Below are 26,812 nucleotides of genomic sequence, written 5' to 3'. Positions count from 1 at the left end.
AGGCAAGATCTCAAATATCCAATAAATCCAACGATTGATTGACATGTTCTACTATTACTCTCCTAGTGAAAGGTGAAAATAACTGGCTTGAAGAATAAAGATGAATTGGCACCTGATATTTTTGTTTTTATTTTTAAATTTAAATTCTTTGTGCTAGATTAAAGATATACATCAAGGTGATATCCAAATTCTCTAAGGTTAATTATATATTGATAACAATCTGCGAGGTACATGTGGTGCAGGGATAATAAATGGCACATAATTGTGAGGTCGCTATGTTCTTTACCCTTTAAAGAGCTATAAAATATATTTAAATTATAACAAACTATCAAGTAACAGTTACCACAGAAACAGGCATCTGGAATTGAGATGGAAATTCACTGGAGGATGTCTGAGAAATTAATAAGTGAATACCAATCTGATTTAAACTAATTTATTCTTTATCCCAACAGATAAAATGGGAGTGAGTGGATAGGATATTTTTTTCTCTCAAAAGTGTGATGATCATAAACCCAAGGATATAGTGTCTTTTCCTTTATGCTCTGCTTTTTTAAATTACAAAGAAGTGATACTTCAAAAATTAAGGTCACAAAGACTTTTAAAAAGTCACTTTAGGTCGGTGATGAGGTATGTGATGGGTGATATCATAGAGCGGTGGTGGCCGGGTGTGACCCCCTGGGGCACAATTTGACATTCTGAATTTTGAGGATTAACAAAGTTCATAATTTTTGATTCAATGACTTTACTTGAGTTTACCTTTATAAAATAATAAAAATATACATAAAATGCATGTATAGGGATGTTGACTACAGAATTTAGAGGGCAAAATCTGAAAATAACCAAAATGTTCAATGATAAGGGATTGTTTGTGAATTATGGCACTTTTCTTATAAGGATGAGAGTAAGGATATTAAAAATGATATTTTGGAGACTAATGGCATGGGACATGCTCTCCTTTTAATGGAGGTAAAGAGAAGAATGAAAAATTGTGTCTATAGCATAATCCCTGTTTTGGTAACACTAAAATGTAACTAGCATTCTTCTCTGAGTGCTGAGATACTGAGTGTCTTGCTCTTCCTTTTTTAAAATGAAGTATTAATTCTGAATTAGGCTTTCAAAAGCAAACTCACAAAAACTAGGAATATAGAACAAAATTATTGAAATATTCTAATATTAAGAATCTTTTGACTCTTCCATGTCTTTCTGATGCCTTTAGTTGTAGAAATAACTCTAAATGATTGGATGGATCACTAAAAGGCATGGTTGCCTCTTAGTTCTACTTTAAAATTAAAGGCCATTGTAGAGGGGGAAAGTGTCTCTGATGTCTCCCTCGCCCCAGCTCCTGGTTTCTGCAGGGTGGTCACCAGCATTAGAAAGACTTCCGCTTGTGCCCTGTGCTGGCTGTGGAACCCAGCACCCAGAGTCCCCAGGCTGCCACACTGTGGGACTGTCACTCACAGACCCTCACCTGGCCTGTGTGTGGTTAGCCATGTCCTTCGGATTCACCTGGCTGAGCAGCCACTGCCTCCTCGTAGCTTCTTTCCACCTACTGCGCCCTTGGAGCAGGTTGTTTCTGAGGGTCCTGAGGAGGAGTTTCGTATTCTCTTTTGCTGACTTCTGCTGACGGGGCCAACCATGGAAAGAATGTCAAATAAGTCTAAACATGGTCTTCTGTCCTTAGTGGGGTGGACTGCTCATCATGAAAGTTTTTGGAATTATTTCTCTTACGTCTTTGGAAAAATAATATTACTTCCTTGCTCCCTGAATTTCTTCACAGCCTCTCTGTATAAACCTACACATAGCATACATCTCCAAGTTAAATACTCCCAACTCCTTCCATAAGTTTTCTTCCTTAGAGTGACCAGTCATTTGGAAATCTAAAGCTAGAGGAAGGTATGAAAGAGGACCAAGTATGGCCACCCACATTTGGGGTTGTAGATTCCTTTAAGAATTAGATGATAACCAGTAGATTTATCTCCAGAAAAAAACACTCAGACATTCAATTCTGTATACAATTTCAGTGGATGCATGGACCACCTGAAGTCGGTTCATCCACCTCAAGTTGAGAACTTCTACCAAAAGGAAACAAAGGAATGAGATTATTTAAGGTTTCAGGAACTTGAAATTTAAAGTGTAATAACAAAGTGACCACATGGTGTCACTATAACATCGGCAAGCCCCAGACTTTCATTTAGTGGCAACAGAAAGACAGATCATGGCCCAATAAACCTGAAGATCTAAAAGTGACCACATGGTGCCGCTATAACATCGGCAAGCCCCAAATTTTTCATTTAATGGCAACAGAAAGATTATGGGCCAATGAACCTGAAGATCTGGGTCAATACAGTTTATCTGGCAAGATCCAAGCCCTTGACTTTTGCGGACCATTCATGTTAAACAGAGAATGAGGGGAAACTATCCTTGGCAAAGGTAAATTAATCAACAGGCTTCACCCTTGTGGTATTTGAGGAGTTGCCGCCTGCATGGAGAAACTGATTCATAGGAACTTAGTAATGAAGAGAAAATGTTCTTTCTGGGAAAAATTAGAATGCTTCTTGCTCAAAATTTACTAATCTATTTCTCTTTCTTCTCAGAAGAAACTGAATTCATTTGCTGGGTATTTATACTTTTCTTTTAAAAATTTTGAAAGACAGCTGTGAAATCTCAGTTATACACTCTTTCAGTCAAAAGTGAGATAATTATCTTTCTTTTTTGCTAAAAAAAAAAAAATTAAAATTTAGGATTTTGGAAAAGACATGTTAAAAGAGAAAACTTCTCCAGAAATGTACTAACAAACTAGAAACCTTGTTGCATCATTTTTACCAAATCAGAACCCTTTTCTTTTCCTTTCATAGACATTTCTAATGCTTCCCCTTCTAACTTCTCACAGATATTTTCCAGTACACAGTATGGGATCAGTGGCTTCCGACTGGACTCTATTTGCCCTTTTCTTATCCCCAAAAGCTTTTATAAAAACCTACAATGTAGTGGTGTGAACCTGTACTTTCGGCTACTTGGGAGGCTGAGGCAGAGAGATCACTTGAGCCCAAGAGTTTGAATCCAGCCTGGGCAACATAGTGAGACCCTGTCTCTAAAAGAAAACCTACAATATAAAGAGGGCATAATTATTTTGAGAAATATATAAGGTTGAGTTGCCACTTCCTTAGTCTTAAATATGATAATGTATGACAGGAGCAGAATCTGGGGTTTCACTGGAAGGAAGGTTTTTTAATAGCTAATACCTTATGCTGACTTGTTTAATGAATGGTTTGGTACATTGCATTAAATGTTACCTGAATGCAGTGCTCAATTACAGGATGAGATTTCTGGTGGGACTTGCTGTGAAGACCAGATAAGAAACACACCTGGCAGATGTCAAAGTTGAGACACTTCAGACAGCGGTATCTGCCAATTAAAAGAGAAGTGTGGCTTGCATCATTAGTAGTAAGTTAGCAAAGAATATGATATTCAGGTGGAGAATGAGTGCCCCCCAAACCATACAGATGTCAGAGCTATTAAGTAATTATAAAGTTTCTCCCAAACTTTATAGGAATAGCAAATGACTCTGATGTGTTTATTTACTCAAAGAAATCTTATTTTGATCATATTTTTATATGACATTATATTAATATGGTTTGATCCAACAAACTATGGTATAGAAGTCTGATTCATTACCCTAAAATGATAAGTGCCTTTTATATACAGGATACTGTGTGCTACAACCCTTAGGATAAACCCTTAAATCCGCATTCACATTTTGTGCAGCTGCTTTAAAAACACTCAAATATTTTGAATTTAATTGCCAACTTAAAAAAAAAAAAAACCCTGGATTTCAATAAAATTGAATTCTGGCTTCTCTTGAAAATTTGCAAGATGTGATAATATTGGACCTGCATTCCTGCATGGCATTAGGGAAAATTAACCCATAGACAAAGAATTTAAAAATAAGCTTTTGTCATTTTCTGGAAGTTTGTATACAGGGAAGAAATAAAGTAGAAGAGGGGGAGTTCCTCACCAGCCCCAAGCTCAATGACCACCACACCCAAGTTTCTTGACATATCAGCATTGGAGATTTTCTTCCCTGAACAGTTACAACCCTAAATTGCTCTGTGGTCAGAAGAAGAGGAGAGAATTTTGAGACAGTCTGGCAAGGAGGGGTGTCTCGGAACACTCAGGAAGATATTTTGATATCAGGGGAGGGCTGGTGAGACCTGGCAGTCATCAATTAGCAACTTTAAGGGTAGTTGAGTGGGATCATGTTTTTTTTTTTTTTTGTCGGTAAAATATCAGGGAGTTTTTTCTGATATTTTAATTCTCTTCTCTAACTGCAAGTGTATGTGGCACACACCTCTGTCTTCATTAAAGGCAATAGATGGTGAGGACAAGGTGGCAGCTACTCTGTTTGGACTGTGTACACACTCTGAGCTGGCCACTGTCCCTACCCGGCTACTTCCCCCCTGTATATGACTTGTCTTGCCCCTGTAAGCATCTGAGTTTTCATCCTCTGTCTTAAAAGTTACAAAAGACATATGAGAAAATTCCAATGCTCTTCCAATTTCATATCTGGCTGCAAAAATTTGACATGGAAGTTTGAGGTCATAACTACCCAAATTAGGTGATGTGTGATTCAGTGCCAAGGGAAAATTAGTGCAATAAAGGGAGAGCAAGAGATCCCAATGGGCTGGTGTAGTCTGAAGAGTTTTCATGGGAGAAGGGAGACTCATGCTGTGCAAGGAAGCCTGGACTGGAGATGAAAGAAATGAAATCCCAGGTAGAAAGAAGAGGAGGAATGAGGTAATGGAGACAGCGGTGAACAAGAAAGGTTTAGAAGATGTCAGCTCCATCAGACCTGCTAATTGCCCTGAAGAACAAAGGGAAAAAAAACCTTGGAAAGCCCCTGAGGCCAGATGGCAGGCCTTGATAGTCTGATCAAAGTCATTTAGAGGCAGAGCAGGACAGTGTAAATGCCATGAGACCTGCCCCCAGCTGCCCTAGTTCACTGTACTTCCAATGCGGAGTCCCATGGCAGGATATTGATAAACACCATGGATTGACTATGGTAGAAGCTAACATTTTTGAGCATTTTCTATGTGCAGGCAGCATACATGTGTTGACATAGTTAGTCCTCGTGGAAGTTCTTTTAGCTATTCTTACTATCATTTTACAGATGAGGAAAGAATCAAGGGGAGTTTAAGTAACTTGCACAAAGTTACACAACTGCGTAGTAAGTAACTACTTAGTAAGATCCCAGATACCACCTGCATTGACAGCCTGCTATTTTAACCACTAGAATAGACCACTAACACAGGAGACCTGAGTTTGAATTCACACACCACCATTACTCCTAGCAATACTAATAGTTGGATTGGAAACTGAAGCTCACTATTTTGGAAGACGCCTTGTACACGGTAGGTTTTCAATGAACGTTAGTTGAATGAAGTTGAATGAATAACTTAGTTTCTTCAGCAGGAAAATGGGACTAGTAAACCCTCCGGGCCTTGCAAAATTTTTACAAGCCTTTGAAAATTATTTAACACACTTAAGTGGGAAGGCAGTCACTTTTTAAGTGGCGTGTACAACCTAATAAGCTGTTTTTTATGAGGATTATCTGATGAGCTATCTGTGCTGGCTGCTTTGTCCAGCACTACCATACGGCTGCAGTCAACCTGTCTGGGACAGTGTGCTGACTCTGCCCTTGAGTTTGTTCCTCCAGCTTCAGAACTACCTACAGGGGTGGGGGGTGTAGCAGAGAGATTGTCACATGAGTAATGAGATTAGTCTGCTGTTGATGCTTTACAAGTACAGAACCCAGGTTTTCACCTAATCTCATCTCGACCTTACGTGGCTATCACTGAGAAAAAATGTGACATGTCCTTCTAGAATTTCAGTCTTGGATGAGGGACAATGCGTGGTCTTTGTGCCTTCTCTTTCTTTAGAAGGCCAAATCTTTGTCTTCTTCTTGCTACCTGCAGATCTGTGAATGCTGCTTCTCTACAATGACTTGGTCGATCTCACTAAAACCAAGCTATTGCTTGAGTTTTCTGAGAGCCAGAAACACAAGTTTAAAGTTAGGATTGTAATATATCCAGGCAATTTGTAATAGACTCAGAAGATTAGAGCTAAAAGAAGCCTCAGATATAATTGATCTACCCTGCCTATTTTACTTAACAAGAAATCGGGTCCAGAGAGGTTAGAAGCCTTGCCCAGGTCACCCAGCTTTCTGTATATATGACACCTGTGCATTGCCTTGGACATCTAGGAGGAAAGATGGTTCATGCAGAGACATTTCTAAGAAGTTTAATCTCATTCTTGACAGATAGGGACATAGTCTAAAACTTAAAAGTATTGCATATCCTGCCCTCTGCCTTTGCTATTATTTTGGGTGACTTGAGTAAGTTGCTCAAACTTTTTGAGACTCAATTTTTGTCATCTATAGAATAGGGATAATATCTGCTTTATGTTATATATAATAATTTTGAAAAAAGTATTTTAATGTAAAAGTGTTTTATATAATTGTAAAGTTAATTCTGTACCTGGCCTAGTGCAGGACTCATAGTTATCCTTAACTAATACTTGCTTATTGGTTAAATGATTATAATATGCAGATAACATGGTAAATCATATTTAGATTTCTCCACCGTGCAATATAAAGAATTTCTTTTTCATTGTGATGTGGAGATTTCTTTGGTCCCGTTTGCTTGATTTCCAAGAGTCCTGTCCATTTATACATTTTATTGTTTAAAGTTCAGTTATTAATATTTGCAGAGTTTTTCATGAGTGAAGTTTCACTGTGTCCTCTGAATTCTCTGCCAACCCAATTCATTTTCTCAGCAAAATTAAAGCCTGATTTCCAGTTTTTAGCAGACCCAGCAGACCTATATCTGTGGGAGCATATTTAAGCTCTGGGCTAGTTAAGGTGAGGAAGTACCTGAAGGGAGGGGGAATGAAGTGAGTGAGAGCCACCCCCTGAGGCCTGTTGGCCACTTCTCCTTCTGGGAACCCCTGTCTCTGACTTGTGTTTAGCTACCCGGGTGTCCCGGAGCTTCAGTCCTACCACGTCTCCAGCCCCTGCACCTGGGCTCGCTCACTACTAATGAGATCTCCCACGCCTGGCCTGGACCTGGTGGCTTCTTCCCCTCCCCCTCCTTCAACAGTGACTCTAATTTTACTTCCTTATTGTTTTATTTATGGGAGACCTACAACACCCTTTCTCTAATGTGGGGTTTTGACTGTCGTCCTCAAAGCCGTGGAAAGTCCTGAATCTCGCACCCCCAAATCTAGCTTTCAAATCTGCTCTTTGCTGTAGGTGGAGAGAAGGTCCAGCCGGGGTTGCTCTCACAAGTGCTGACCATTCCCGTGGGTCTGAGACCTTGTTTGCAGTTGTGTGCACGGGGAGGCTGTGCAGCTCAGCGGTTGCAAAGCCGGGACTCCGGATTTAGGCCACCAGCCTCTGCCGCTTGCTAACCATGTGAACTCAAGCATGTCATTTAACTTCTCTGAAAATTTGGATAATAACGCCACCTTTTGTGTAGGCTTACAGTACTTTTTAAGTGAAATGATCCACATGAACTGCTCAGCTTAGCATTTGTTGAACACTTACAAATATATATATTCATGTTGTTATCAGTGGCTCCAAAGTATTTAACAGGCATTTTGGGAACAAAAGACAAGTTTTTTTCCTCCTTGGAAGAATAAAAATGTCTACTTGTCAGAGTATATGTCAGTGGAAGAATTTAATATTCCATCAATTATAGAAGATAAAATACAATTTATTATCAACCAGGTGCCTCGTGCAGAGAATTATTGAGCCAACAATGTCAACTGAGTTCCAGATGTGTGAGAAGGTTGCAGCCCCAACCCTAGACCCATTTGGAGAATGACCGTCCACACAATACCGATGACGACTGTACCTCAGTCCCGTGATTGGGAAGGTCCTGCAGACTCTGCACCGGACAGGGTGAGTGACCATGTCAGTGGCTGATAATCGGTAGCAGGTCGGGAGCCACAGGAGGATGGGCGGTTCGGACTGCACCCAAGATAAGAATTTCTCTTCTTTGATTGCTGGGCTCAACACCTGAAAAACAATGGCAGGCTGAGATGTGGTTTTAGGCATACCTCTGTATTTTCAACTTCTTTTCTGACTACTTCCGTCAGCTCTGCTGAAGAAGTTTACCATATGAAAAGCTGAAGATAAGTCTACCTCCTAAATTTGGTTGTCTTAGGTGCTGTGTGGAATAGGTCTGTCATTTAAATCAGTCAGGAAACTCTTCCAGTGGGTCTGCCCCCAACTCCAGGGACATTTGCATGGCACTCACCCCTTGGAAGCAGCTGCGGGTGGCACTTTCTACAGAGCACAGAGCGCGACTCTCCCCCACGACAGTTGGGATCTGCAAGAAGCAACCTCACATCAGCTGTTAGGAAATGGAGAACTATGTGGCCTTCCGAATCAGCTCGCCTGAATGATGGTGCTCACAGCCATGGCGTCACTAGTATTTGGTGCCTGAGACCAGATGAAGTCTCAGTCCAAGCAAACAGAAGGAATTTGTGGGTTTTCTGCAACGTTTGGGTTGAGACAATGAATGAACAAGTGGGAAGGAGAGGAGCGAGGAGGATGAGGGAAGAAAGTCTGGCAATGGGGCGATAAAGGCACTGCTTCCGTTGTTTCACTTCTTATGACCCCAAATTACTGTTAGTTTTCCTTGCCCTTGTTCATCTATAAAATGCAGATCATAAGGAAAACCTTTTCAAACACTCTCAAATGCCAGTCTCTGAGCTGGGGCAATAATCACTATCTTCGTTTGAAACAAGGGGTGAAAGGAAATGAAATTAGTATGTTGAAGAGATATCTACACCCCCATGTTCAGTGCAGTATTATTAACAGAAATTATCTGGACAACTAAAAATATATAGAAAAATTAGCCGGGCATGGTGGCACATGCCTGTAGTCCCAGCTACGTGGGAGGCTGAGGCAGAAAGATTGTTTGAGCCCAGGAGTTTGAGGTTGCTGTGAGCTAGGCTAACGCCACAGCACTCTAGCCCAGGCAACAGAGCAAGACTCTGTCTCAAAAAAAAAAAAAAAAAAAAAAAGAAGGAAATTCTGTCATTTGTGACATCGATGAACCTGGAGGACAATATGCTAAGTGAAATAAGTCAGGCCCGGAAAGAAAGACAAATACTGCATGACCTCACTTACATGTGGGATCTGAAACAGTCGAACTCACAGAAACAGAGTAGAATGGTGGTCGACACCAGGAGCTGGGGGGTGGCAGAAATGAGGTGTTGCTCAAACAGCACAAACTTTCAGCTATAAGATGAATAAGTTCTGGGACTCTAATGTACAGCGTTGTGGCTACAGTTAATAATACTGTATTATTTACTTGAAATTTCATGCAAGGGCAGATTTTAAGTGTCCTCATGCTCCCTACCCCCATGGGAACTATGGGTGGTGATATATGTGTTAATTAATTCGGCCATGGTAATCATTTCATAATGTTTGCATATGTCAAGTCTTCATGTTGCACATCTTCAATTATATAATTTTTATTTGTCAAATACATATTTTTTTAAAAAATAAAGGGTGATTGAGATGTGATATTTTGCTCAAGGTCAAAAAAGCAAGTTAGCTGCAGAATTGAGGGCTCACTCTAGGACGCCTTACTCTTTGTTGAAGGAGTTTTTGCAAAGCTTGTCATACCCTGACCTTACATATATTCCAATGGCTCAGTCTACACTCCTTCAGTGGTTTCCATCTTCCAACCACAGTCACCATAAGGAGTTCAATTAAGGGACTAAGAACCTGTTGTGACTGCCAAGACGGCCAGGGACTTGGCTCTGACATCATCTATATGCACAGATACATGTACCTGTCACCTCCATTTATTCCCATTTGGTCACGGGTCCTCATTTCACGTCTGATGTCTTCCGCAGCACAAGCTGTCAGCAGGCACTGCCTGCAAGCTCAGAAGTAATCTCAAAGACCCCCTGCTGAGTCCATCAACTCGAATAAACATTCTTCTAATCAGGAAAGTGGCACTTAGAACCTCTTTGCTGACAATTAGCCAGGCAGAAGTCAACAAACATTTGCGTAATAGTGACAAGATGGCTTTTACTTTAAATTGATAATAACCCTGCCAGTCGAACGTAAGTAACTACTCCCTATGTTATTTGGCCTTTGTCTGAAAAAATAACTCATTACTCATCTTTTGCCCAGCGAGTGCTGATGGACTAACTGGACCACTTATTTAGACTGTTGTGTTAATTCAACACTCACCCTCCTCTGGTGTCCTTGAGGCCTGGGGAAGGAGTTTCACTTCAATTGTAAAGTAGGAGAGGTGGATAACATAGGCTCCCATGTACCAACTCTGTGATGCTGACACCAGAGAAAAGAAAATGCACTTCTGTAGTGAGTTTTAACCTACCTTTTTGCCTATAATTGTGTGTGCAAAGATTTTGCAGATGAATTACCTATTTAATTTCTTGCAGGTGTTCTAGGAAACATTAACTGTGGCTTAGATGGCTTGCTGGCACAGGCAGAACACCACTTGAAATAATAATTATGACACTTGGGGGAGGATTTGAATCACGTGGTGAGGCCTGGAATTTTCTATGGGAATCCATCTATGACTGAGCCCATAATGGAAGTTAATGGGATGATAATTTGCTGTGCAAATCTCTGCCTTCCCAGCACTTTCTCAGGAGCGCACTAATGCACGGGGTGTGTGTGGGGAGGAGAGGGGAGTGCTGTGGGTGCTGCTAGTTCAGTAGCTCATTGACCCCAGTGGAACCTTGGAACAAGGGCAGATTTTTAGGGCTGTGGGAGGAGAGCACAGAGGATTCTACAGGAGAAGGAAAACGCCCCTCAGTCCGTCTCCTTTCATCTCATCTGCTTTCTAAACATGCTCGTCTTACCAATCTGATTGCGTACACGAGTGGATGGGTTGGAAAAGCCTCTGCTGCGGTGGCTCCCTGAGAAATGCCTGGGCACCAGCAGAGAACTGGTGCTGGGATCCACCTGCCGCCACAGCCACCAGCACAGCTCGGAGGTAGCGATGTCTGATATTTCATTAATAATATTATAAGTTAAAAATAAATCATTGCTCCATTTAAGAAATATGAACATCTTCAATACTGTTTGCAATTTAAGTTAAATGTTCATTACTGTGATCAATGTGAACATAAAATACTAATATTAAGACCAAATCAAAGTAAGGGTAATTTTGGAGAGGTTTTTCCAAATCATGCCGCCTGTCCTACTGATTTTGATAATACCTCTTCCCCTCCCATCATGACTATCCCCAGTTCAGAATCTTTGGTCCAGACCCAGGAGAAAAATGACAGAAAGTTACCAAGGCTTCACAGTACAAAAAAAACTAATTTGGGAATTTTACAGGGGGTGGAAGAACAGAGACGTCCTTCAAATAAGGGCAGGAGGGACGGTGGGACAAGTGCATTTACGCACAAGACCATCTGGAGCCTGCTTCATCCATTTGCAGAAGTTCTTGCTCGGTTACATTATTTTACACCATTTAAAAACATTTAAGAATCATATTTACTTTAAGGAGGTTAAATGCCTTTGCTTGGGAAGGATAAAAACAGTATCAAATCTGTATGATACTTGCTTGAAACACAGGAAATGATGGACATCATAATGATTTGAGTATTGAGTCTTGCATTTCATCTGTACTTTCATTAAGCATTTGTTGAGGCCTTTTAGTATCAGACATGTTGAAGGCACTGGGAGATAAAGATAAATCAGATATAATTCCTACCCTTGAGAAAACAGTCTGGTGGAGAAGCATGTAGTGCAATTTGACAAGTGCTAAACAAAGTTATGTAGAGGAAGTTAAAGAAGCTTTGAGCAAGGAGGTGACTAATATTTGAATGATCTTGGAAGATGAGCAGTGTTTGTCAAGTGAAAGGACAGGCAATGGTGTTGCAGGTAGATGGAACTGCAGGAGTCAGGCATGGACTTGGTGTATGTCAGGGACAGTAAGGATTTTGATTATGCAGGAGTGAAAAGAGTGAAAAATGTAAGGAAAATGTAAATACTTTGGAATAAGCAAGAGAGACTACTGGATTATCTTTTCAATGATGATTATCTGAACCTATAGAGATAGGCGTCATTGTCTTCGACTAGGCTAGTTTACAACTCTGTAGAGATTTAAGTTATCTTGCAGAAAACTGATAGCAATGCAGATAATTTTTAAATAAATTCTGTCCAGGTGAAGGGACAATCCTCCCTTTTCCCCCAAGCCAGTTTTGCATCCACCTTCAAATTCACTTTAATATTCCTAATCTATTAGTTTGTTCTTTGGTCTTTTTCCTTTGGACTAGTTATAACATCTTACAGGTACTTTCTTTTAATTAACGAATTAGATTTTTTGACAAATGTTCATTTTATATTTGTATGAAAATTGTGAGTTCTACTTCTCTTTTAAAAAAGAGAAGGATTGGGTCAAATCATGAAAGCTCTGCTTGCTTGTAGTGCTAAGGAGTTTAGGCTTTATTCTATAGACATGAACAGCCAAAGAAGAATTTTAGGCATGGGTGGGTTTTTGCATTTTGGAAAGGTCACTGGCTGCAGTGGGGAAGAAGAATTAACGAAGGGCAAGGCTGGAGCTGGAGACACCAGTTAGGACTCAATGGTCACAGGTGAGGCTGAAGTTACTGGGACCTGTGCTCAGGTAACAGCAGTGGCTACAGAGAGGAGAGGTTGCATGGAGAGCTAGATAAAGGTAAGATTGACACGTAATCATCAGATTCCTTAACAATAAATGCGGCTGATATAACTGAAGCAAATTTAAGATTCTTAAGTATTAGAGGTTTACCTGCTGTAGGTCTGTTAGTAGGTTTCTCAAAACCTTTCGAGTCATGCGAGCCCCAGAATCATAACCTCTTCTGCTATTTTCTGCATAGAGCTGAAAAAGAGCTGGACAGGTACAGGGAAAAGAAATCTTTTAATTGAATGTTTACAATGTATCTTCAAAGAGTGTGTGCTTTGAAGTAGCAGTCTCTGTGGGTATGAAGGGAAAGGGAAGGGAAAGCTATGTTCTTGATTAATTGCTTGCTATGTTGAAGGCCTCTGGAGCAAGATGTTCTAGTTTGATAGGTAATGAAAACCCGTTCCCGTTTCAACCCCTTGGTAATTCAGTGCGTCTGTGATGAAGATCATGAAGTTCGTAAATGGAAATGTGAGGTTCTTCCCAATCTTTAAAGCAATATAATTACTGGTGTCTGGATAGTCCCTAAACAAATAAATATCAAGAATATCCAGGAAATGAGTGATTAGGAAGCATAAATCTTGAAAAATTCTAAATTCTCCAAATCTTAAACATGTTTCTTCAATAAACACACAAGTCATGCTGAGAGCATGCTGAAGAGCAAGAGCCGTTGTGACAGGGACGGGTGGGTAAAGAAGACAACAGCTTGGGGGTGTGGGGTCACTGCACTCAGGACACTCAAAACTGCTCTGTGTGTTACCTCTGTACTTTGTAAGAGGGCTGTCCCCTGAGAGGGCTATTAGGGCGGCGGCCGCAGGTGCAAGCTGGAGAAAACCTGTGCCTGTGCTGCATGGTGACAAAACACGGAGACAAGAATGGGAAGGCAGAGTTACTACTGGGGTAGTGGTTTATAAAGACTGTAACTATTAATGGATATTTCTAACATGATGCTGTAAGTTCTAGCTTTTCATGGCCTCTTTTCCTGGATCTAGAATTTAGCAGAACAGAATATTGAATTAACATATTTCACCATTCATTCATTCGGGTATTCATTCATTCAAAAAATATTTATGGATGCCTCCTCTGTGCTAAGCACTGTACCAGGCACCAGGCATGCAGGGGTGCACCCTGTCTTCATGGAGCTGATAGTCTCACCTCCTTAGGATGCAGCTTCCTGGAAACCGACAACAGAAACAAGGACCAAAAGGCAGGCAAAAGGAGCAAACATTGATGCAAAAAAAAAAAAAAAAAAAAATATTACCAGTTCACAAGTCCTCACTCAGAGCCTAATTCCCATTTACAAAACAATTTATTGAAGGCAGAAGGACTGTTAGAGACAGGCACAGACAGTAGAAATGACAGTCAGAAGCTCAATGTGTAAGGAGGCTGAAATCATGAAAAAATAACTTGAGGTGTTTATATATTACTTGTGCAATTAAACAAATAAACAACAAACTAGAAAAGGAAATAACTGTAAGGAATTTGCCCAGTGGTTAAAACCATGCTTGCCTCTGGAAGGCAGGCCGATGGGTAATATTTTTTCTTCTTTACTCATTTTCTCTGCTTTACAAATGTGTTGTAGTCACTATGATTTTTTAAAAGTTCATTGTATAGAATGAGTCAAGATTACATAAGGTGAACCAAATTGAGGAGGGGACCAGAGGAGTATAAACCCTACAGCTCAGCAAAACACACACACACTCACACACACTCACACTAGCAGAACCACTGACTTTGGAGCATAAGTGAGCAGCCCTTTGCCATGGTCTAAATTGGTTTATACGTTAGCCATCCATCCACAGCATTCAACCTTATTCCAGCCCCAAAACAAAACAAAACAAGACAAAATGTGATAATGCATTACAAAGAAATGAGCAAAGAAATAAGCTATCAGCAACTCAGGAGCAAAGTATAGTGTTTCATGTAAATACACACACACACACATATACATATATATTATAATTGCCCTAGCAAAGGGCGTGCCTGCTTCTCTAAGAGTGGAAATGAGTTTATATGAAAGAAAGGATAATGTGGAATTTCCCCCTCTTTTTGCTATCTGCTTGTGCTATGTCATTTATATTACTAAAGCTGATAAACATTTAGTTTTTTGTTCCCCTCCTGAATGAGGAATAAATGTGTGAAAAACAAACACACACTTCTTACATACCAAACCTCAAACAAACATTAGATAGCACCAAATGGCCAGTGGCAACTCAGCATTGCCCTTGAGGTCACACTGTGACATCCGCAACCTCACCTGTCATACATTGTAATGAGAAGGTTGAGAGTGAGTTCGGAGGCTCTGGGATGCACCTGTCCTGGGTTTTCTAGCCCGGCTCTCTGAAACAGCTCTTGGAGTGCCTGCAAGAGCTGCCGCACAGAAAGGGAGCGCTCCCTGGCTTCCCAGAAACTTTGACGTAGTAGGACATGCTGAATCTGGGAGCTGTCAATCAAGTCCACTGTAGGAAGCAAATGAAGAATTAAGCCTTATTTTCTGATGGGAACAAAAGGCTTCAAATAAAGCAAATGTCACTTAGTGTTTAATTAAGATCATCTTTTCATTGGAGCTATTTTCTTTAAACGTACTTAAATATGACCACTATATCTCTTTTGTATAATTCAGGCATTACTATTCTGACAGTCAATTTCATTTTGGAAAAGTGCATCTATTAGTAAAGCCTAGTTATAACCTTATTGTCAGTACAATTTCTAGGATGTGTTTTATAGAATGAAGTTAAAAGGAGGAGTGAGAAACTTGAAAAATAAGCTTTCTAAAGAAGTTACAACACTGCAGTGAAAAGTTGGGAAAACATTTTTATGTTCTTTATTAAGTGGATTGAGCAAATTTACCTTTCATGTCCAAATATGGTTTTTCCTGTCTGCAAACAACCTTCATAAGGAATATGGTATGTTAAAATGCAATTGCTGTAGTTTACAAAACCCTAGTGATCTCTATAAAGGAGCAATTGCTGAATTGTTAGACTCTTCAGGGTAAGACCTTTTCTGATGTTGGTTGCATCAGTTTTTGTTTGTTTGTTTTTTTTTTTTTTGAGACAGAGTCTCGCTCTTTTGCCCTGGCTAGAGTGCCATGGCATCAGCCTAGCTCACAGCAACCTCAAACTCTTGGGCTTAAGCAATCCTACTGCCTCAGACTCCCAAGTAGCTGGGACTACAGGCATGTGCCACCATGCCCGGCTAATTTTTTTTCTATATATATTTTTAGCTGTCCAAATCATTTCTTTCTATTTTTAGTAGAGACAGGGTCTCGCTCTTGCTCAGGCTGGTCTCGAACTCCTGACCTCGAGAGATCTTCCCACTTTGGCCTCCCAGAGTGCTAGGATTACAGGTGTGAGCCACCGCACCTGGCCTGCATCAGTATTATTATCTAGAGAAGGCACTTCCTAAAACTACAGTTGCTTACAAAAAATAATTGCTTATTTCTTATACTGAATATTTTTTTACCATCTTCTCCTAAAAATTTTACAAGGCAATGAATAGAAATAAGAATGTCATAGAGCTAACCCCATAGTTTCTGGCAGAGAGAGGATGACAGACAAAATTAATAAGCAGCCACTTGTATTATCTAAGAGGTGGGGATGTCAGAAGCACCAAGAGCTGCTGGCATTTACAACGCTTCAGCCTGTGACATGATAAAACCTTGTGCTTCTCTCTACTTCATAAATCAGCCTCACAGATAAGAAACATAGCAACTATAATAAAAATTTTTATTTGTTTTCTGATATGCTTTTAAGGGGCGAGTCTAAGGAACAAAGGAGCAGGTTTTGGGAATGTGACTTAAATGAAAACCTGGCTGCAGGTGGTGGAGGCCATAAACTCTTTTATCATTAACACCTATCACCTCGGCCTGGCAGTCTGAACACAGGGTGTTTTTGTCTTCTGCTGAGAGCTCTATATTACAGCCAACCAGATAATAGTGGCGTCCATTAATCTCACCGCAAGATTTATGCAGCCACGTGCTCCAGATCCTGCTACTTGGAGCTCTTGTTATGCTTTATCTCAGTGTTTGGGACTTTTCTGTTTTCAGATTTTCGTTTGGATAACTTTTCTAGGTAGAATTTTTCAGCCACTGATTTTGTGTACTGTTAATATTTCAGACAAGTATTATTTATATTCACTGTTTCTGATGCCACGGATAACAAGAAGTCCCAAAATGTACATCTTCAAATGACACTGTTGTACATACCCAGGCGTTAATGGTGGAGGTTTATATGAATAATTGCTGCTAACTTTCCTTAATGGGAGAAATTCTCCAGGAAAATATCATAGTTTGGAGTAAATTTTTAGTGAATATATTCTGCCTTTTGTTTATTCCTGGAATAATAAATAATAGTTATGAGTGAGTTTATTTATCTAGAGCAGTGATTTAAAGAAAACGTTTTTTTTTTTTTAAAGCCAAAAATCCCTTCTTCAAAGGAACCTGATACAGAAACATTGTATGGAAAGTAGAGAAACGCAGCGTTGTCCTTGCCCAGGACATGGTCTTTGAATCTTCTTCCCACCTTTGCTGACCCTTTTGAGCCCTACCTCATACCCATGTATACTTTGTGAAGCCCACTTTGAAAATCACTAGTCTGTATAACATTTTAGGCAGAAGGAAAAGTATAGAAAAATTTCAACCTTCAGTAGAAATGTCATATATGTAACACAACTTCTTTTAGGTCTGATATGATAAATTTTAAAAATCATTTCACATGAAGTGATTTTTTTTTAATGCTGTAAAGAACTTGTGAAAAATCAATAGCTTTAGATATGCTGAATGCCTGGTCTTTTTCACAGCTACAACACAATTTATTTCTTTTTTTTTTTTTTTTTGAGACAGAGTCTCACTCTGTTGCCCAGGCTAGAGTGAGTGCCGTGGCGTCAGCCTAGCTCACAGCAACCTCAAACTCCTGGGCTCAAGCGATCCTCCTGTCTCAGCCTCCCGAGTAGCTGGGACTACAGGCATGTGCCACCATGCCCGGCTAATTTTTTCTGTATATATTTTTAGCTGTCCATATAATTTCTTTCTATTTTTAGTAGAGATGGGGTCTCGCTCTTGCTCAGGCTGGTCTCGAACTCCTGAGCTCAAACGATCCGCCCACCTCGGCCTCCCAGAGAGCTAGGATTACAGGCGTGAGCCACCGCGCCCGGCCACAATTTATTTCTTTTTGGAGAATTTTCACAGGACATATGTTTTTACTATATTTTACCTAGATAACAGTACAAGAAAAGAAAATCATAGCATTCAATCAGATATAAATTTAATGCAAAAGGGTAGTTCTCAGGGCATTCTCCAGGTTGTTTTAAAATTTACGGCCCATGGATTATTCATTTGATCTTACGTTTGCACGTTCAGATATAAATAAGAGGTACAACTTGAAAATGCAAATCTTATGTAGTAGAAGGAATTAAAAATTTTTAGATTTAAATCTACAAGTTTAGGCACTAAACTAATTTTTTTTGTAATTTTATTTTGTGTCAATATGGTATCCTGAAAAGGAAACCAAAATATTTTTCCAGAAGCCAGGTAGAAAAAAATACCAAAAAAAAAATCCTCATCCACAATTATCTTCTATTATCAGTCAGTGAAGCTTCATGGGGTTGAATGTCCCTCCCCCAACATCTTCTTGGTCACAAATGGGCCAAATGCATGGTTCAGCCTTCCAGAGTCTGGCTGTCGAATGCACGGGGGGAGTTTTTGTTTTCTCTATGAATTTTATATCACACGTCAGGGGCAGATCATTTCAAGTGTTTCCAGAGAGCCTATACTTACATTGGCACAGAGTTTGCACTGATCGTAATTTGAAGGCTGTTCTATAAATGGAATTCTCAATACCATTAAGAGCATCTGTAAAGAAAACATGAAATATATGGATAAAGGACCATCTCATTATACAAATCCCACATTCTGAAGGGAATCCTAGAAATCATGTAATGTTACTTTATTTTGCAGGTGAAGAAATTAAGATCTAGAGCTCTTTTTTTTTTTCTATCTGGAAACCAATAATAGACTTACAGTTCTCCAGGGCTGCAGGTGACCCTAGAGAGCACCCTCCAAATCCAGCATATGGAGGAGGCCACAGGACAGTGGGGAGTGTTCCTCCATCAGTCTGCCTGCTTTTTATGTAAAAAGGCAATGCCTTGTGAAACAATAGGATAAAAAACTATATGTGGAATAGGAACTCAGTTTTGTTAATATATTTTAGTCATATATGCATTTATGAAAAAGACCCCAAAGCTATCCATCCACTCATGTATGTGGCAAATATTTATTGAGCTCTTATTGGCTCTGGCATGATTTGAGGACCCTGAAATATAGCACTTAATTCAACAGATAAAGAACCCCACCCTCGTGGGGCTTAACTTCTAGTGCCACTGCAGTTAACAGTGGCCATGTCTGAGTGCTCAAATTATTAGTGATTATAGTTATTTTCTTTCTACTTGTCAATATTACCTAAGTTTTCTATGAAGAGTATATGTTATTTTTAGAATCAGAAAAAGAATTACTAAGATACCTTCTTTTGAGAGCTACCCACCACCAACGGTACAGCAATGGCCAGCATTCCTGAGCGCTTGCCAGGCACGGAGTGTGTAGTTGCCCGTTTCACAGTGTGGAGGAGAGGAGGGAGCTCTGGAGTCAGCCATAGCTACTTCTATTCCTTCCTGTTTCCTTTGGGGAAATTAGTTTACTTTTTGATCTTCCGCTTCTTCATCAGATAAATAGGGATTATAATACATTCCTCATAGGGTAGTTGCATAATTTAAATAAGAAAATGTAGGTAATGCACTTACTAATATTGTCTCTCTTACTTCCCTTGAGGAACCACAATTTTAAATTTGTTTCATCGATCCTTCAAATTTGATTTTCATTTAGTTCAAGAGACATATAACAATCTCACTACAGAGCTTTTTGTTGTCTCACAACAGAGCTTTTTGTTCCCTAAGACTGATAGAATCAGTCTTCATATCTAGAAAAAGTAAAAACTACAGAGTAGATCTCACCATTTATTCCTATTAGCTTTAATGTCATTAAATAAAGCTTTATAAGGTCTTACACATTCATTGTTTAGTTTAGGCACTTAATATGGCCCGTTCCACCCAATTATGTATAAAGCAGTGGTTCTCAAAGTGTGGCTCCTGGACCAGGCCCGTCAGCATCACCTGGGAACTTGTCAGAAATACGACTTCTAACAAAACTCTAACAAGTCTTCAACTCCAGGCTCTATAACAGGCCCTCCAGGTAAATCTGATGCAAGCTAAAGTTTGAAAACCACTAGTATAAAGAGAACTTATTGATTCTGGTCTTTATGATTAAGCTGATTACTGAAGGTCTTTGCAAGAGCAGGGGCAGTGGAGTCAGAGGGGGTCAGAATTGAATTGCAGAGGGTTGAGCGATGAATGTGAGGTAACAAGAAGACAGAAAACCAGACAACTTTTCAAGATCTTTAATCTGAAGGGAAGACTAGAGAACCATACCTGGAACAACACATAAAATCAAAATTGGTTTTCAAAGGGAGGAGAGATTCCAGAATGTACGTATGGGTGAGGGCGGGGAGCCAGGCGAGGGGAAGAGGTTGAGGACTCAGAAAGTGGGATCCACACGGTGTCTGATGTAGCAAAGTCCCTCTCCGTGGGTGCATGCTCCCTTAGCCACTCAATGTCCATTTTTCTTTCTTCTGGTGAGACACCTCCCCCTAATCTGAGTCCATGCAATTCTAGTGGTGTTAATCCCAACTCTCCCATTTCCAGGAGTGCACGGGGCCCAGGCCTGGCCTGACAGTGAGTACGTCATCACGCTCCCCAGAAATGGGCACATAACCAAAGTCGGGCAAATAACACACTGATGAAACTGGGTTCAAAGATTCTTTGTTCAAGTTATCGGGGAAGCAGACTTATTTTTTTCCTGCTGGACTTGCATTTGGAATAATAATTTGAAGCAACAGTCGCTCTTGTCAGGGCATATCACGTGAAAATGAAACCAACACACAAAAGTGAGCAGAGACGAACTTGGATATGGAGAGAAACCACTTCCTGGCGACAGTGTGTGAGCCCAGTGTGAGCTAGTCCTTTCCTGGATTACTTAATTTAATTTATTTTAATTGAAAAATAACAATTGTATGTATTTATTGTGTACAACATGCTGTTTTGAAATATGTATACATTGTGGAATCGCTAAATCAAGCTAATTAACATATGCATTATCTTATATATTTATCATTTTGTTTGTGGTGAGAACGCTTAAAATCTACTCTCTTAGCAATTTTCAAGAATACAGGCCCGGTGTGGTGGCTCATGCCTGTAATCCTAGCACTCTGGGAGGCCGAGGCAGGAGGATCACTCGAGGTCAGGAGTTTTAGACCAGCCTGAGCAAGAGTGAGACCCCGTCTCTACTAAAAATAGAAAGAAGTGACATGGACAGCTAAGAATATATATAGAAAAAAAATTAGCAGGGCATGGTGGCGCATGCCTGTCGTCCCAGCTACTTGGGAGGCTGAGGCAGAAGGATTGCTTAAGCCCAGGAGTTTGAGGTTGCTGTGAGCTTGATGCCATGGCACTTTAGTCTGGGCAACAGAGCAAGACTCTGCTTAAAAAAAAAAAAAAAAGAATACAATACATTGTGATTAACTATAGTCACCATGCTGTACAATAGATCTCTGGGTTGAGTTATTAACTATATAGGTAATAAAGCCTCTTTAAGCTAAGTTTTCTATCACAAACAACTGAAATATTGCTAACTGACACAGTCCCCGAGGTAGAGACACCAGAGGGAGGAAAATGCACAGGTGAAGGAAGCAGCCTTAGCAAGAGGTCCATCCCTCATTCCCTGAGAGGAAGAAGAAAAGGATATGAGGGTGAGTGTGTGGAAATGGTCATGTCCAAAGGCTGCTGTTTTCTTTGTGAAGTTGAGGACGAGTTCACCCACTTAGAGTAAGGAGGAGGAGGTGGGGTAGAAAACTTGAGGAATAGTGAAGTCTTGGATTAGTTACAGCGGGAAGTGAAAGCAGAAACCAGTCACAACCTTTGGAAAGAACTGCCAAGCACTTTGCATCTATGACATTTCCTGTGATAACAAATTCCAACTAAAAAGAATTTAGACCCCCAATGCTCCTTTTGAGGCAAGGTTTTCACATACAAGCGAGTTTTGAGACCAAGACCTACTTGTATGTATTATGCTCAGGGGAATAAGCCTTGAAGAAAGTAAAAGTACTTTCAGTGTAACTGATTAACATAAAACTCAGGCAATTTGGAGTTAGCATCTCTGTGCTGGGGGAGTTTTGTGACTAGAAACAGCCAGATTTTCAGCCGTGGCTAAACCGACCCTAAACGACACCAAACAAGAAACTTCTTGGTGGATTTCATTGAGTCAAGCATATGTGGCAGGATAATTTGCAGTGATATTAATTTTTTTCTTGTTCTTGCAGCAATGGGAGAATTTAAATGTTTCCTTGTGCAATCTGTGCGTGTTCCAAGGTCTAAGCTCTTTTTGCTCCTTTGGCAGATCTAACAGCTTTTTTGTGTTTAAGGGCCACCCTTGAAATCAACCCTACTCAGGCCTTCATCTGAAAGGACAGACCGGCCCATCAAACAATTAATCTGGAGTTTTCCTGAAGGGAGAGGCTGGTGCCTGGACAGGAAGTTGGGAGGAGCCTGACTGGGATTGGGGGCATCTGAGGTGTTTCCAGGGCTGCCCTTATTAGCAGCCCCCTGCGTGGAGGGATTGGCTGCATGGCATTACCGGGGACACCAGCCACAGGTGCGGCAGGGACTTCTGTGTCCAATCTTGACATGGAGTCCTATGTCTTCAAGTGGGCCCCAAACCAAAGGCAAAGAGCATAACAAGTGGTGGCCACATGGTACCTCATGTCAGGGCCTGGACCAGATGTTCAGGGTAACAACCTTGTGGGTTCTGTCTGTCTCCAAAGGCTGGATCCTTCTCAAACTCAGTCTGAATTTCATACCAAAGTGCAGTGACTTGATTTTGATTTGGAAAATGATGTTTCTTGCCCTGGAGTGTTGTGGGGTAAAGGTCTAGCTGGTACACACAGACACTGAGTGCCAGGCACTATGCTAAGCCATGGAGCAGGTAACGGTGCTGAACCAGTCCAGACCTGTCCTGGAGGCGTCAGCACAGCAAGGCCTCTCCCTGAACATATGCTGATTCAATGACCAATGTACGATCATGAGTTAAAGACACCCACCTCGGGGGAATGTGGGCTGTGTCTACAAATTGTCACTAAAACAAGAAATCTTGTTTAAAAATCCTCCATATATATTTTTTGCTTCTTTTTTCAACAGGTGCAAACATATCAAAAAGCCTACAATTTCCTCTAAATCTTTTGTTATTTAATATCCTTATGTTTAAAAAAATGTTTAGTGTTCAGATAAGACTCCAGTGTTACAGAACAGAACTCAGAAATACCTCTGCCCTATGTCTGGAGAAGGAAAACAAATTGAGAGGAGGCATAATAGTGTGTAAGTATTAATAATTAACAGAAATGTAATGCCCAGCCTTCTCCCTACTCCACCTCCCTTCACCCCGTGGAAATTGGCCAGTTTTTGTGCCCTGGTTCCTCCCAGATGCACCAAATGGATACAGAGTAGGCAAACCAAGGGCTCTGCGAGTTCCCAGATGCTGCTCTTGGTGGAGGAACCACTCTGTAGCTGCTCTACCATTTTGCCCATCACACTCCTGTTAAGTTATGCTTTACAGCCTCATCTGATGAAGTTATGCAGCGTAACACAGCAAGCTGTGATACAGTGCAACATGGAAAATGAATGAGGATCCCAGGTGATTCACCGCCAGACCTGCTTCCTCAAGGCTAAAGTTTTAAATTTTTTCTGATGGTGGAAAAAAACGCAAGAGAGGAAGAAATTACTGGATGTATCATGACCAAAGCTATGAATAAAGTAGTTTCATATACTTAAACAATAACAAAGCTTCATGTGTTCTTGTGCATGGAAGCAATTTGATTGGGAAACAGTTTTTGTTTTCAATGGTTCTTATTTTTGCTTAGCCACATAATGATGTTCATTTTTCCACAGATACTAAGATGGATGTAATAAAATCTCTTTCAACTGTCCATAATCTAGTTTGATGACCCAGAAATAGATATTTTAGGCCAGTGGTCCTCAGAGTGTGATCCCAGGTGAGCAGCATCAGCATTGCCTGGGGACCTGTTAAAAATGCACATTCCAGGATTCCACCCCAGACGTACTGAATCACAAACTTTGCAACATTTTAACAAACCCTCCAGGTGACTCTGAAGCACATTAAATTTGAGAAACACTGCGTTATGGAGAGGAAATTGAGCTTTGAATGGATTACCTGCTGCTTTGTGTTAAATGTATTAATAGGAGGGCTCAAGTTTGGGAAAGCCAAAGATAATTTGAATTATTCACAATTTTGTATAAAACAAATAAGATTAACAATTTAGATTTTGGCAAGAGAAATAAAGCTGCAAATAGATTCAGCAATAGAAATGTCACAGACCAGACCTGGGCCTAACTTGGCATTCAGAGATGTTGGAAGAAAGAAGAACTTAGTTTCTCCATACCCATTTATCAAATATTCATACAGTGACAACAGTGGGACCTTTCTCCCAACTCTGGGGCCACATAGTACTGTGAACTTATGCCTGGTGTTAAAATATCTACAATGATGTCATTTGAATAGTAAAACATGAATATAGATAAAAATAAGATACTTTTTATGTATTTGTATGGCAATTTAAAATGTAATTATATTTATATCAAGTCTTTAGTTAAATTATTTTTGATGTTTTGGAGACAACAGACCAAATACTCTCTAATATGTGATGGATTTTTGTTTAGAAGAGAGAGAAAATCAAGTCACTTTAACCACCTAATAGTTTCCCTTTCAGCCAGAAATTTGCCAAATGTTTACTCTTCTGCAACTCAGAGGTTGGAAAATACACCATCTGTGCCTAATTTTTTTGTTTACAAACTGTGCTCAGAAACTTGACAATAATACTCACCTTGTTTATCTGGATCCATTTCACAAATTTCCTAGAATGACAGATGGCAAGAGGGTCCTTATAACTAGAAATGAAGCCAGGCATGGTAGTGCAGGCCTGTAATCCCAGCTGCTCAGGAGGCTGAGGTGGAAGGATTGCTTGAATCCAGGAGTTCAAGTCTAGCCTAGGCAACAAAGTGAGACCTCATATCAAACAACAACAACAACAGCAACAACAAAAACCCAATAATTTAAGCAGAAGGTTTTGCAGTGGAGGGATGAGGGTTGGGAAACAAAGGCAACTAAACCAATCATTTTTCTTGGGAACAATGACTACAGGGTGTTCACGGAGATTGTGAAATCTCCTGGGAGATGAAAAGGAGGAACACAGGGGTAGAGGCATCTGATACCAGCCGTGCTTCTCAGAAAATTGAGAAGAGCTCCTGAAACTAATACTGTGAGTACTTAGAACGTTTGAGTTCATATTAAGAGTGGACTATATTCTCCCTTCCAGAAAATGTCAATTTTCTTGAATTTTAAGAGCAAAATTTGAAGCTCTCAATATTTAAATTTCTAATAACACTATGCTAAATAATTCTACATATTACATTTCTAATAAATACTGTTGATTTATTACATATATACATACACATATATGTGTGTACATAAATTCAGTTAATATTTTTAAAAGAGTAGCCAATTAGTTATCTTGTTAATTGTTTCATGTTGCATCTATTGTTCAAATTATACGTACACACACATATGCATGAAAAGTCTTCAAAAAGTTCATGGAAAATGCATATTATAAAAAAAACTATGCATTTATTTCAAAATTTTGTTTGCATCAAAATAAACTCATACTAACTTGTTACAACATATCTGAACAGGATCTAGTTTGAGGCACTAAGAAGGATAAAACATTAGTTTGAAAAGAGCCCCTATCAGAACAACATGAATGCTGCTAAAATAGAAGCAAAAACAAACATCAAATTTATGGTGAAGCTTGGGAGGAAAAATGGTGGAAGCTTGATGCTTTAAGAAAGTTTATGGGGACAATGCCCCAAATAAATCAGCAATTTACAAATGGATAACATGTTTTAAGAAGAGATGAGATGATGTTGAAGTTGAAGCCTGTAGCAGCAGATCATCCCCATCAATTTGCAAGGAAAAAAATTAGTGGTGTTTGTGTCCTAATTGAAGAGGACTAGTAATTAACAGTAGAAACAACAGCCAGCATCATAGATAGCTTGGTTCGTTCAGCTTACACAATTCTGACTGAAAAATTAAAGTTGAGCAAGCTTTCCACATGACAAGTGCCAAAACTGTTGTTGCACCCAGATCAGCTGCAGACAAGAGTATAGCTTTCGATGGAAATTTTAAACAAATGGGATCAAGATCCTGAAGGATTTCTTCAAAGAACGGTAACAGAAGAGGAAAAATGGCTTTATCCAGTATAATCCTGAAGACAAAGCACAATTAAAGCCGTGGCTGCCAAGGGGTGGAAGTGGTCCAGTCAAAGCAAAAGTGGACCAGTCAAGAGCAACGGTTGTGGCAACAGTTTTTGGCATGTTCAAGATATTTTGTTTGAAGACTTTCTGGAGGTCCACAGAATGGTAACATCTGCTTATTATGAGAGTGTTTTGAGAAAGTTGTCCAAAGTTTTAGCAGAAAACGCCCAGGAAAGCTTCATCAGAGAGTCCTTCTCCACCACCAGAATGCTCCTTGCAGTCCTCTTACCAAACAAGGGCAATTTGGTGAGAGTTTTGATGGGAAATCATTAGGCATTCACCTTGCCTTCCTGATTTGGCTCCTTCTGACTTCTTTTTGTTTCCTAATCTTAAAAAATGTTTAAAGGGCACCCATTTTTCCTCAGTTAATATGTAAAAAAGACTGCACTGATATGGTTAAATTCTCTGGACTGTCAGTTGTTTAGGGATGGACTAAATGGTTGGTCTCATGGCTTACAAAAGTGTCTTGAATTTAATGGAGCTAAATTGAGAAATAAAGTTTATATTTTTTATCTCTTAATTCCACTTTCCCATGAACCTTTTGAAGTCCCCGTGTGTGTGTGTGTGTGTGTGTGTGTGTACACATATATATAATGTTATATTATATATAT

The 26,812-nt window shown here is 39.9% G+C and overlaps 1 protein-coding gene across 1 annotated transcript in view; it reads right to left on the bottom strand.

The window, feature by feature from the left end:
* Positions 1–24,734, bottom strand: part of DYTN (dystrotelin) — a 48,549-nt gene extending 23,815 nt beyond the window's left edge. Inside the window, exons 1-9 of the mRNA XM_069467867.1 lie at positions 24,716–24,734; positions 18,493–18,567; positions 14,977–15,178; positions 13,480–13,565; positions 12,828–12,928; positions 8,316–8,387; positions 7,911–8,074; positions 3,294–3,405; positions 1,469–1,617 (exon numbers count right to left, since the gene is read on the bottom strand). Of these exons, the coding sequence (XP_069323968.1) occupies positions 1,469–1,617; positions 3,294–3,405; positions 7,911–8,074; positions 8,316–8,387; positions 12,828–12,928; positions 13,480–13,565; positions 14,977–15,178; positions 18,493–18,567; positions 24,716–24,734 (980 nt within the window). The remainder of the gene's footprint in view (positions 1–1,468; positions 1,618–3,293; positions 3,406–7,910; positions 8,075–8,315; positions 8,388–12,827; positions 12,929–13,479; positions 13,566–14,976; positions 15,179–18,492; positions 18,568–24,715) is intronic.
* Between the last annotated feature and the right edge of the window lie 2,078 nt (positions 24,735–26,812).

The sequence above is a fragment of the Eulemur rufifrons genome, chromosome 1, assembly GCF_041146395.1.
Source record: "Eulemur rufifrons isolate Redbay chromosome 1, OSU_ERuf_1, whole genome shotgun sequence".
NCBI lineage: Eukaryota > Metazoa > Chordata > Mammalia > Primates > Lemuridae > Eulemur > Eulemur rufifrons.
This window is presented reverse-complemented; position numbering and strand designations above follow the sequence as displayed.